Source organism: Ictalurus punctatus, chromosome 26 (genome assembly GCF_001660625.3).
Source record: "Ictalurus punctatus breed USDA103 chromosome 26, Coco_2.0, whole genome shotgun sequence".
Taxonomy (NCBI): domain Eukaryota; kingdom Metazoa; phylum Chordata; class Actinopteri; order Siluriformes; family Ictaluridae; genus Ictalurus; species Ictalurus punctatus.
Window position 1 is genome coordinate 12,396,307 of NC_030441.2, and position 13,315 is coordinate 12,409,621.

General features: G+C 39.4%; 2 protein-coding genes across 9 annotated transcripts in view; one reads left to right on the forward strand and one right to left on the reverse strand.

The window, feature by feature from the left end:
* Positions 1-678: 678 nt before the first annotated feature.
* On the reverse strand, positions 679-8,239 carry cryzl1 (crystallin, zeta (quinone reductase)-like 1). Of its 3 annotated transcripts, none has more exons than XM_017457336.3 (14): positions 8,141-8,239; positions 7,540-7,611; positions 5,824-5,901; positions 5,653-5,725; positions 5,513-5,557; positions 5,347-5,415; positions 5,109-5,242; positions 3,368-3,479; positions 3,200-3,220; positions 2,999-3,097; positions 2,797-2,909; positions 2,551-2,656; positions 1,332-1,377; positions 679-965 (listed from the first exon to the last, which is right to left on the reverse strand). In XM_017457336.3, the coding sequence occupies exons 1-14, from the start codon at positions 8,198-8,200 to the stop codon at positions 866-868; spliced, it is 1,128 nt and encodes a 375-aa protein (XP_017312825.1). In that variant the 5' UTR covers positions 8,201-8,239; the 3' UTR covers positions 679-865. The 3 variants fall into 3 exon arrangements, with proteins under 3 accessions (XP_017312825.1, XP_017312827.1, XP_017312826.1); XM_017457338.3 differs by having other exon boundaries at positions 8,110-8,214; XM_017457337.3 differs by lacking the exon at positions 3,200-3,220.
* A 31-nt stretch (positions 8,240-8,270) lies between these two features.
* Positions 8,271-13,315, forward strand: part of itsn1 (intersectin 1 (SH3 domain protein)) — a 58,448-nt gene continuing 53,403 nt past the window's right edge. For 5 of the 6 annotated variants that reach the window (XM_053676132.1, XM_053676135.1, XM_053676136.1 and 2 more), the window contains exon 1: positions 8,273-8,411. The gene's annotated coding sequence lies outside the window, so the exon portion shown is untranslated. Of the gene's footprint in view, positions 8,412-12,339; positions 12,807-13,315 lie in introns of all 6 variants that reach the window. The other variant, XM_053676133.1, reaches the window with a different exon arrangement.

A 13,315-nucleotide genomic window follows, 5' to 3' on the forward strand; every position in this document is an offset into this window, starting at 1 on the left:
TCATATTTTCAGCCTATGGCACTGTTACTTCCGTAACCGTCATCAACAGCGATTGAGAAGCTGCATGTGAAATACAGTCACAGATGTAATGAATATGAACAAGGTGGATTATTTACTCCATCATCCATTTTCCCCCAAAATCCTAGAAGTAGTTAGAGTAAGCACACATTATCCAATCAAAGTACACATTACTTAGGACAGATGACATATATAATTCTAATTTTTTTTTTAGGTTTGAATGAAAGCGTTACAACTCTTATGGGTTTGTTTACCATTTTTGGTATTGGGAAGAAACACTGCTTTAACTCAATACATAAATGCAAATTTTCAAGTAGCTATGCATGATTTGACATGCCCCAGATTTTAACTCTAAACTAGGGCATGTTTTGGATAAAACTAGTCCTAGATTGATGTAGAGTACCTTCTACCCAGAGTCTTCTCTAACAAAGCCATTGGTGCTACAAATAAAATGTACACATGAGTAACAGCAGGCCTATAGTATCATGGATGTTGGTTAATATTATTACAGAAAGCAGAACAAACTCTTTTAGTATGTCGAACTATTCAGTGTACAATTTTACAATGTGCCATACAAAAAAAGTTTATTCCCTATTTTCCCTTTTAGCAGGTTCAGAGTGCATTTCTAACCAACACCGCAAACAAATAAGACACGCAGACTTTAATAATGATAATTACAAAAGATTTAATAGCAGAACATTTGTATAGAATTCTTTTAAGTCGTAATCTTTTGCTATCTGTCAGGAGAGACACACATTAATGACTGCTGAAAAAAAGCAGCATATTTGTATTTAGTTTTTACTTATAATCATTTTATGGAATGATGGACCTTGTAGATCTGGGATATTTAAAGCTTCACCACAACTCGCTTTCTGACTTGCCGTCTCTGCACCATCTCCATAGAAACCGTGGCTTCGTACAACGGCACAGGGTTTTCCAACACTGGCCTACAAAAGATTTAAAGCATCACACAAATGTTTCTATCTTCAAATATATATATTAATTTTATATATTTATCACTTTTACATGTACTACCCACAACGCTGGGTGAAATGACACGTACACAATACGCATTTAAGTTTAATAAAGAACAAAACGGTAGCAAAACATTAGTGCTACATTAAAAGCAATGTTCTCATGATATTTTTATGGAATGTCCACATAAATATTTCATATTATTCACGATACAAAAATGACAACTTACTGCTGAAGTCACTCAGTGTTAGAACTACAGATAATACTTGCAGTACTCTCAAGAAGATGTACTACCATGTAATTAATTTATTAACACTCCATATTGATTTTAATCTTACCTGAAGATGCCTGTTGATAGCTTCTCCACTACATCCTTCATAATATCTGAGAGAAATCACTGAAGGCATATAACCCAGTTTCAGCAGGCTGTCGCATGGATACAACAGCTGTCTAGTAGCCCAAGGACAGAACAAAAACTTCCTCCAGGCTCAAACACAATTCAGCCATATGCCTACTGTAAGCTCTAAGCTGCATTAGCAGAACTGCAAAGTTTCATTTCAAACTTTGTCCTTAGGACATGTTTATGCTTGGCCTAAAAAAATCTAGTCTGTATGCAGGATGGACTTTGGACTCGTTTAGGGATGGGAATCATCCTTTCTACGCTAAGGTAAAACTATTAATAAACAGATTTGTTTTAAAAAGTGTGTTATTTAACAAAGAATGTACAATTGTTCATATTGTGAAGAGATGTTTGCTTAACAATTATGGAAGGAGTCTGCAGTGTCTTCAAGAGAAAGAAAAAAAAAAAGGGCTGTTCTGAGAATAAATGTTTATAGCTGCTATAAAGCACGTGATAACAGAAGCTAACCTGTCTTGCGGATGTTCCACAACATTTACTGGTTATAGTTACATTTAAAAGAAGGCCGTGTCATTCGTTAATTTTTTACGTTTTTAAAAAATGTAACTGGTGGTAAATTGCTGTTGTTTACGAGGAAAAAAATGCTTTAAGATGCACTGTTATAGGAAGATAATTAACTTCTGGGTGGTAACGGTAACTCTGCCTTGTGTCGGGCCACAGCACACCATGCGTTGACTATTTTTCTATAACAGTACACCGAACCATGTTTTATTTGTTACATTTAAATGAAGTTTTTGTCAACTTTTTGTACAGTGTAAGTATTGTAATGCATCTTATGTATGGTCAAACCATCTTGACGTATCATGATATTAAATTTTTTCCTTATTAACATCATTTAATAAACATCAAACATGAAAACATCCATGGACAAAATGAAGAAAAAGATCCAGGACACATTCACGCGAACAAATCGCTAAGAATATATACCGAATTGGCAATTTTATTTATATACGAAAGAGAACTATTTATACGAGGAAAAGATTATGGATCTGATTAAAACATTTTAGACCTGAAAAAAATAGCGATAAGAAGGCGACAATCAGATCAGTGCTTTTATAGTAGTCATTTGAGCATCTTGGCCAGTACAAATTGAATAAAGGTTGAACTGCACGATGGCCCGAGTGGTTTCATAAGGATACGGAGATATCGGCCCTGTCTGGCCATGGACGCTTCCCACACTTCTTCATTTAGAAAGGAGATGGAGGCGGCCTTCAAGAAGAGAGTGCGACTGTCTGGAGGATCCAGCTGAACAGAACAAACAGCGATAGATGCATTAATGACAAACAGAGGTGTATCTCAGCTTGTCTTGGGTCTTACAGTATATCAGCTGATTGATAATGACGTTGCTTTAGAGTAATGTCAGAGTAGCATGGTTAATTATTCACCTGCAAGTTGTCTTCTGTAGTGACCCAGTGACCCCCAACTGCAAGAAGAGAGATGATGTCGTGCTTGTGTGGGAGATGTTTCTTGACCTCCGGTTCCTCTTCGTAAAGCCTCACTGGTTGGAGAGGAAAACAGACAAATGTCTGACAGCAGCCTGTTCGTTGTTAAATGCTCCTTGGTAATGGACAAATCTGGTTTAAGTACCTCCTGCATCAATGACTATGTCCACCCCAAGTCCTCCAGTCTCTTCCAGGCATGAGTCCACTAGGTCCACTTTTGAGTCCCAGACTCCAATCACCCTGGCTTTATTTACAAAAATGAGCAACTTAAGGAGTGAAAGTGTAACCTAATAGTATTATTGTTGACACGCCCCCAAGTCAGGCACTCAGACCATTAAACACTCACCTACAAGTGATTCTAGCACACCTTGTGCAAGTGCGAGGAGAGAGATCATAAGATAGAGAAAAATTAAAGAGCTAAAGACACAGTGATGAAGGATATGGTAAGGATAGCCAGTGAAGGACTATCTTTGAAAGAATCAAAGCATCACAGAATTACGTTTCACCTTCTTACCTACATTCGGTCGAAGATGTTCCAGAAACTTATGTTCGTCCGGGGATATGGCAGTCGTGAGGACTTTCACCCCGTGGTAATGGGCTAGCTGGATGGCTAGCACTCCAAAGGGCTAAATACATAAAACATGTGCAATGGTGCATGGGTAAGTTAATAACCTTACCTTCCCTAGTTATCATCTGATCACAATTTGTACTGAAATATTAGAAGTTCTTTATACACTTTTAATCATCTTATAGAGGACTGGTAAGTTTAAATTAGCTCAAAACCTCAACAAATATGCACCAATGAAACAATTAGAATATATCAAGAATTGTATGAAAACAATAATTTAACATTTAAAACCATAAGAATCCCAAATCTGGTCAGAATTCCAGCTACAGCAGAGTATGTTACACAGTATGTTTCCACAGTCCTTTGACTGAATTTCTGTATGGAAGTATAATAGTGCCAAATGATGTGAAGGCTTGAATTTTAAGACCCGAATTTTAAGACCTGCATTTTTGCAGCCTGAATTTGTGAGGTTGAAAAATAATGTGTTGAAATATTACCTGACGAATAATGAAGATGGTATTTTAACAACTGAATATTTTGGAACTGTAGGTTATGAAGGTGAATATGTGTGCATTGAATTTTGAACGCTGGAATTTTTTTTCAATCAAAATATACAAACCCAATGAGTTGCAGAAGAAACTAATTCAAGATTTGATATTGCTGTATTTGTTTTTTTTCCAATTTGGGTCAAATTGCTGGGCAGAAAAATTCAAGTATAGTTATTGCGATATGTTTTTTATTCAATTTATGTAATTCAACATGCGATTTTGCCTTCAGGACATTTGGCACTATTATACTTCCATATTTCTGACAATTAATTTTGTCTGTGTGATAAAATCGAAACATATGACAAAGTTAATCTGATCTTTCTGAGCTTCAACAGCTCATGACATTAAAGGGTTACAAAGCTTTTTTTTGTAGCTTTTAACTATAATTAGATTGTAGTTTGAAATGATATGTCTATTACTACCTGGTGAATGTGTTCTTGGTAAATGCATAAATGACAGATCTTTAGTATCACACTGAATTCTTTTTGACATTTGAATCAGTTTGAGTTTGTCTCACTAAAACAGGTGACGTTACGTCTGTCAGTTTGAACTGTAAATGCCTGCTGAAAATATCCCAGGGAGCGTAATGGAGAGCAGTTCTACATTAGCCACCCACACACACAGCCCCAGACACACACACAGCCCCAGACACACACACAGCCCCAGACACACACACAGCCCCAGACACACACACAGCCCCAGACACACACACAGCCCCAGACACACACAGCCCCACACCCACAAACCCCCCCCCCCCCCCCCCCCCCACACACACACACACAGAGCAAGTGCACACTGTAAAGCTACTCTCTTCTTTGTTTTCTCTTCTTCATACTCTCTTTTAAAAATTTCTCCGGTTTTCTTTCTGCTTAATTCAGACTATTCCTTTTTTTAATTATTCCATTTCTTTATGCTTTTCTCTCCTTTTCTATCCTCCTTGCGTTTCTAATGATCTCTGATTCTCCCTTTTTCTCTCTTTCCTTCTTTTATCTTTAATTCTTTTACTATTCTTCCATTTCTTCCTTTTTTTTTTGCTTTCCTTCCTTCAATCCTTCCTTTTGTCATCATGTTTAGTTCATCGCAAGCACGGTGTACTTCCTTTAGGAAACCTATTTAATAAACAACAGGCATTAACTTACACTCGCCCCATCCAGTACAAGCAGCGTGTGTCCGACAGCCATGCGGGCCAGGGTGTGTAGCGCTGTGTAGGCCCTGAGACCATCTTTAATTGCTCCAGCAGCTTCAAACCAGCTAACCTTCTCGGGTTTCTGAACTGTCCAAACACACACCCACACACTATTGTGAGACATACATACTAGCAGCATGGTAAATACTTCTCATATTAATGTCATTAGTGATATCTGTCACTGAATTGACCTAAATTATATTCATCCACAAGGACGACATCGCAAAGGCCAGACATCTCAGCATCCAGGGGAAGAATACCTGAAAAATGATTTAAAAATAGATTTTAAAAATGAATAATAAATGTCATGCATTACAGAGTTCCCAGACATGCATTGGCCAATCATATAGTTCCTACCCACAACTTCATCATCAGGCTGGAAGAAGGTCACTTTGGGTCCCACTGCATTGTTGAGAAGATAAAACTGTTACACTATAATGACAAGAAATGTGTATAGATCATTCGACAAAATGTCAAGGCAAGATTAGAAATGTAACCTTGGAGCACGACTCCTGCCACCTCTCGCCCGACCGGGACATGTTCCCTCTGCAGCTTTAAATCCTCACACAGCTGAAAAACAGACAGATTTGTTTGTGCTGGTGTGATCTACACATTGAAATCTGGGGGAAAGAGTCATGTCACAGCAGACTGACCGAGTGAGCACTCACCTTAATGTCCACAGGACTAAGCGAACAGCCTTTGACTTGAACTTTGACTTGATGATCACCAATAGTTGCAGCTATACTCTGTTAATAAAGACAACAGACACAATGGGAATATCTGAATAACTAGTAATAGTACAAGAACTACACTTATTGGCTATTGCATCAGGTAAACCCAGCATATGGGTGCACTTTATACTGTAGATATACACAGATCAGCTATAACATAAAAAGCAGTGACAGGTGAAGTGAATAAAATTGATTATCTCATTACAGTGGCACCTGTCAAGGGGTGGGATGTATTAGGCAGCATGTGAACAATCGGTTCTTGAAGATGATGTGCTGGAAGCAGGAAAAATGGGCAAGTGTAAGGATCTGAGCGATTCTGACAAGGCCCAAATTATGAATGCTAAACCACTGGGTCAGAGCATCTCCAAAATGGCAGGTCTTGTGAGGTGTTCCCCAGGCTGCAGTGGTTACTACCTACCAAAACTGATCCAAGGAAGGACAACCAGTGAACCAGTGACAGGGTCATGGGCACCCAAGGCTCATTGATGTGTGCGGGAAGCGAAGGCTAGCCTGTCCGGTCTGATCCCACAGAAGAGCTACAGCAGCACTGTATGATTAATAAATTATGAATAATTAACCATGCTACCCTGGCAATGATAGAAAGGTGTTAGGACACACAGTGCACTGCAGCTTGGTGATTATGCGGCTGTGTCGCCACAGATGGGTCAGAGTGCCCATGCTGACCCCTGTCCACTGCCGAAAGCACCTAAAATGGGCGCGTGAGCATCAGAACCGGACCATGAAGCAATGGAAGAGGGTGGCCTGCTTTGATGAATCACAATTTCTTTCACACCATATGGACGGCCAGATGCGTGTGTGTCACTTACCTCTGGAAGAAGTGGCACCAGAATTCACTATGGGAATAAGTCAAGCTGGCGGAGAAAGTGTGATGCTCTGGGCAATGTCCTGCTGTGAAACCTCGGGTCCTGGCATTCATATGGATGCTACTTTGACTTATTATTCCTACTTATTAGGCAGGTATCATACAAAAGGTATGATAACGATCCTTTATATGGAAAGTGAAACTTAAGCTCCCAGATTCAGCCAGCCCCTGTTCATGACCATGCTCCCGAGTATTGCTTAGATCTCTGATTGGACAGTGATTGCATTTCAGTGTGGCATGGTTTCTACACAGTGACGGAAGTGAAGCACAATGCAAAGGGATACATTACATACACTCTGGGCGTGAGAAATCAATTCCTTGTTTATTCTTTTACACAGAAGAGGTCAAATGACCTAATACAGTGAAGGTTTTGCTTTTCTCCGTGCCACCGAAAAGCAATACTATTCTCATTACTGTACTGAAAATCAACAACGTTCATGTATTTTCCTTTTGAAAATCAGGACATTTGCATAAATAAAGTGGATTCCTGTCATTTTAATTAATCATTAATTAACGAACACTTTTAAATTACTGCTTTTCAAATTTCAAAAGTATGTGCAAAATAAATTGCCACCCAAATAATACCTGCTCATGACGTATTGGCCCCTTTCTACTGATGGAGGTAGGAGAAGGAGGCTGATGTTATGTATAGTGACAGATCTGCTTCAGTCGGTATTTGTATACCTATATACAGTAGGGTTACCTTATAAAGTGTCTCGTTCTAATGTGAAACTACCTATGCTGCAATGCACAATGCTGTCGATACTCACTGTCTCCTGTATAATAAACTTCAGCTCCTTGGCTTCACCCAGCTTGCAGTACAGCCCTTTCATTCCGGATTTCTAGCAAAAAGGTTCAGTGAGAAACAACAGTTAATCCAATGAATCCTGCTGATCACATGATCTTCACAATTTTGGTGTACTTGATCCAGGTGATAAATTGAGACACTGAGTTAGATTAGTGGTTAAATACTATTCAGAGCAAGGGCTTTCCAGGACTGGATTTGGAAACATTGACTTAATTTCGCAAACATAATTATACCAAATAAAACAAGCAGCTAAGCTGAACTGTCACAGTCCTGAATGAATCCACAACGCTTTTACATATTTAAGTATACAATAACGATTTATAGCCTATGTAGTGCACTACAGACGCCAAAAGCTTCGATTTGGGATACAGCCTCACAATTAATTAATACACCGTTAAAAACGCCAAAATGGCTAGCTAACGTAACGAATTGCACAAATGACATCAAATCAGTGTAACAAACCTCCAGCGTTGGTAAATCGACTTATTTAATAAATTACACAAACACAAACGCTTTAGAAATACAGCAGTACCTTTTATTTATTTTTATTTTTTGCAAGATACCTTTTTCCCTTCCTGGATGATGTTGATGATCACCTCCTGTGAGCCAAACAATGACGTCATCGTCGTCTCGCACAATCTCGCGATACTTGTGAAATTCCAACATTGCGTAGTGAAGCCATCCGGCGGCTGCAGGGAGGGCAGAGAGCGGGGTGTAAAGGGGGGAAAAACCGAAATAATTCATCAATTAAAAAGGATTTAATTTGCTTCGGCGCCTTTTTTTGGTTCGTTCCCACAACCAACAACTTCTGTAAGATGGAAAATGAACGATGAGGTAAGAGAAATGTTCCCTCACAGGCCGCGTATTCTTTATTTTCTTTTCTTTTTTTTTTCCTTCCTTGACAAGCGCCTTAGCTACCGTCGTTGTGAGGAGAAAATCACCGTAGTGGCGCTCGCGCTGCGTGCCACGGCTAAGGCTAAGGCTACATCTGCATACTTCCACACTACACAGTGTGCACTACCGAGTACAGCCCTGGGTCGGCACTGCGTACTTTTTAAGTGCGCTAGGGCTGAGGATTTTTAGGACGTGAGAGATTTGTTCTCATCATAGCATTATATATATATATATATATATATATATATATATATATATATATATATATATATATATATATATAAAACCCGATACATTATCAAACAGGCTTGTGGGGGGATTTTCTGTGGTGATTAAACGTAGCCTTTCTTTCATCTGAATAGATTAACTGAGCAGAGCTGCTAACGCTAGCTAGGAGCTGCATGTCCTGTTTTCTGCATCCTCATCAGATATAGATGATCTTCATCATTAAGATCAATGAGGGTGTAGTCAGGGTGTTTAGAGACGGGTTGGTTTGCTGTCTTGATGTTGATGAAGGTTAGCTGTGTGTAGTGCATGACCTTAGCTGGGATTCTGCTAACTCTCTACCTAGCGGCTAATACACCACTGAGAAGCACTTCTACCGACATTAATCTAATCTACGCCCATGCCCGGTGAAGAACATGCTATGAATAATTACGGGCTGGTGACGGTGACATCTGATGAGGAGTGTGTGTGTGTGAGACTAGTTGTACTGAGCTCTGTCCTGGACTGCTGAATGGAGTTAGTTTGTGCAGAATGTAGTGATCTGTTCATAAAAATCTGTCTGCTTGTGCAGGAGACACAGCTGTACTCCTTAAAGGTGCAATAGGAGAATTGTTTTCTACAAAAAAACCCCCCAAACAAACAAGGGATTAATTAAATCCTGGCTTTAAAGTGCACCTATTATGGTTTTTCCAAATATTACCTTTCATGTAGTGTGTTATAGAACTGTTTGTGAATGTAAAACAAAAAGTCTGCAAAGCTTTTGACTCCCAAAAGAAGGAACTGATTCTGAAACGGGTCATAGTTAATAATTCCAGAATTTATACTTCCAGTACTAATCTACATAGGTTTGTAACAAAAAGCCCCGCCTCTCGTCTTCATTGGCTGCTCAGAACAGACTGGGACAGCTGACCAATCAGAGCAGAGTATGCTCTCTGAAAGGAGGAGTTCAGAATGAATCTTTTCGAACAGATCATTTAAGGAGTCATTTGTGACACTCGGAACAAAGGGTAATGCTCCAGTTCTAATTATTAGCACATTAAAATGTTTTTTGACCTTGGATGACCTTTGACCTCTCAAACAAAATTTGGCACGTTTCAAAACCACAATAGGTGAACTTTTAATTAAAGTGTATTAAGTAGCTGAGAAACCCATTTGGAAAACGGACTTCTGGTCCGGAAAGCTTGTTTATGTTTGTTGACCCTCCTGTCAGTCATTATTTCAGAGACACTAGCTGTGATTTTCCACCCACGCAATTTTATGTGAATTTTGGGATGTCGCATAACGAGCACGGAAAAATTCAAGTTCAATTGAGGCGTATAATTTTTCTCTTCGAATAAAATTATGACGTGCATAAATTATGATGGAAGCATGTTGACCAAATAAATTCCTCGATGCGCATTGTGGGAAAAAAAACTCGTGTGACTTTGTGCCAACAGATCGTGTGATTGGATAATTGGCTCAGAAACGAGTTTTTCTGTCGATATAACTAGAATAATCAGCGGACTGGTCTCGTTGCACAATATCTCCTAATTTTGTTTTCGTCCTGAAATGTCTGAGCCAAACGTCTGTCATCGAAACGGTTTGGCATAATTGCCTCCCAGAACTGTCTCACACACTGATACGTTTCTAGTCTTGCTGCGATAGTCGGTGTTACACGGTGTTTGGGCCGCACACTGATTACATAACTCACTCACTGCGGCACCGCCCCCACTGTCGTTTGGCCTTTTTATAGTAATAAAAATCATGTAGTTAATATTATCGAGTTTGTCATTGTACTGTTTTGTTGTGTTTTTTGTTAAAATTAATAACGAATCCACTATTCAAGCAATTGCCGCCCACAAATTGCTGCTAATTCAAAGCAAAACTGAAATGCGCACGTCCTCACGGGCATTCAAAAGAGATTTAAAAGCGAGAGGGAAAAGTACCAACGACCCCCACCCAGTAACACCGGTGTTACCAGTGTTGTGACACGATTAACCAGTGAGGAAATTTCCTCACTGTCACATCGTTCCTTTCCCAAATATAATGCATCCATCTCCGATCGCAAAATAACGTGAGGTTTGTGATCGCGTTTCGTCCGCAGGTCGTTTATTGTACTGGGGGGGGAAAGGAGCCACAGTGACTTCCATGGGACGGAAACTATGCTTTATTCACAAATGCTTTAAGCGATATTTCAATTTTACGCAGGAGTTACGTTCGCAGCTTTGATGGATACATACTACTGTAGGTCCTGGGCCGGAGCATCGCGAACATGAGGGTGAATGGCTCAAGAACTTAAAAAAAAAAAAACATTTAAACTTCGAACCCACTGAACAGTTAGACACTTAATCTTCGGGAGAAAAAAGGCTAATCTTACCTAATGCACCTTTAAAGTCTAGTGTACATTCTGTCTCATGCAAGGGTTGGGTGTGTGGTTGCATAGTAATGCATGAAAAACGCTGATGTGTGGGATTTTGGGAAATCGCCATGGTGATGTTTCATTGAATTAAGGCTGAAAATTTCACGCCTAGACTAAAAACATCACAGTTTCATGGTATTAGTCACCCGTTTAGAAACGCATCATCCAATGACAGGAAAACTTTATTACTAATACTTTATAGGAAAGTATATTTGTGTGTGTGTGTGTATGTGTTTATATATATATATATATATATATATATATATATATATATATATATATATATATATATATATATATAAAATAACAAGATCAAATCCTATAATTGTTCTTTCTTCGAAAGCTATTTTTGAGAACGACTTTTCCATAAAACCTCTTACACTGTCACTATTTACAGTATCGCTGCAAAAAATCAAACTAGCGTGGCGATGTGCATCACTGCTTAACCAAAATCACCAGTAGTTTGTGTTAGTTTTAGTCTGCAGAGCTGGTATTCTGTGTGTTTGATGGTCGTTATAATACCGGAGGTAACACGTTTAGATCAAAAGCGGATTTAACAACGCCGAAAGGTTTTCAGTGCAGAGATCAGTGTAGTATAACGCGATAAGAAATCTTTAGATGAGAAATCTTTCACGCTTCCAACCAAATTCGGTTCGGTTTAAACTCAAAGGTGAGTCCAGAGGGGAAGGGGGTTGTGAAATGTTCAGGGAGTTGAAACTGGACACCAAAGATGAGCTCAGAACCGGTGAAGTAAGGAAATTTATCGTTACAAAAAAATGCTTTTTAATCAGCATTTCGGGGGGGGTTAAGTGTCTGATCGTGCTCCGTGACTCACCGTGACGCTGTAACAACCCTGCTTCTCATCGTAGAGGTGTTAGAGTTTGACGGTTTCATTTCATCATACAGTAAGTCATGGAACAACACCACACTTTATTAATTAAACTAATTAAAAACACCGCTGATGGATTTCACACTGTAAAGGACATCATGAATTATTAGTTGTGTTCATTCATTCATCTTCAGTAACGCGTCAGGATCATGATCGAGCAGGAACTTCTCTTCTGGATGAGAAACCACAAACACACACATTCGCACACTCGTTCACACCATGCGGTGCTTTCGGCACGTGTTTATGGTGGAAACCAGAGAACCCAGAGGAAAACTGTGTACCCAAGTAACCCGAGTTCAACACTGTATCTGACATCCATCCATCCATTCATTTTCTCTACCGCTTATTTTACACAGGGTCGTGAGGGAGCCTGGAGCCTGTCCCAGGGGACTCTGGGGGCACAAGGCGGGGGACACCCTGGACAGGGTGCCAACCCATCGCATGGCACAATCACACACACACTCGCACACTATGGACAATTTGGAAATGCCAATCAGCCTACAGCACATGTCTGTGGACTGGGGAGGAAACTGGAGTACTTAAAGGAAACCCCCGAAGCACAGGGAGAACATACAAAATCCATGTACACCGGGCGAACCTCCAACCCTGGACGTGTGAGGCAAACATGCTAACCACTAAGCCACTGTATCCCCCTGTATCACGGGCATGTTCGTTCGTTCTTTCTTCTACTTTTTTTTTTTTTTTTTTGATACGACACCTATATCGGACGTTTGAGTATTGGTCGATACGCAGCATTGATGTGAACTGACTCTCAGGCAGCAGCATGCTTTAAGACAGATCGTGTCCTACGTTCACGTACACGGTATGTGTCATGTGATTCATCATCACACACGTGGACTGGACAAAACACATCAGCGAATTACATTGGAAAGCCAATCTGATCCGGTAAAAATCCAGTCATCGTCATTCCCGATAATGACACTGTATCATATCCCTATTTATTATACCTATTTTATAGCCTGCTAGGTCCTCCTTTTTAAATAAATAAACAAATACAGTAGTTAATAGACCTGTCATTGTTATCACATTACCACATCTTTGTAAATGTTTGCGATCGTGATTGAGGTGATCACAGTCAGTCATTAACTTCCTTGATATTTTCCTGTATAAATAGACATAATAAACATGGCAATCGTAATCGGTCAAACTTTGAGTCTTGGTAATAAGTACTTGGTAACTGTGATTTGTCGTGTAGTACGGTAATGTTTAGTGCAGTTGGAATTTTCCCATAAAATTATGTATATCCATAAAAATTAATGCAAATACTTTTTTATATATATAAGCTAAAATAAATTATATATATGCATATGT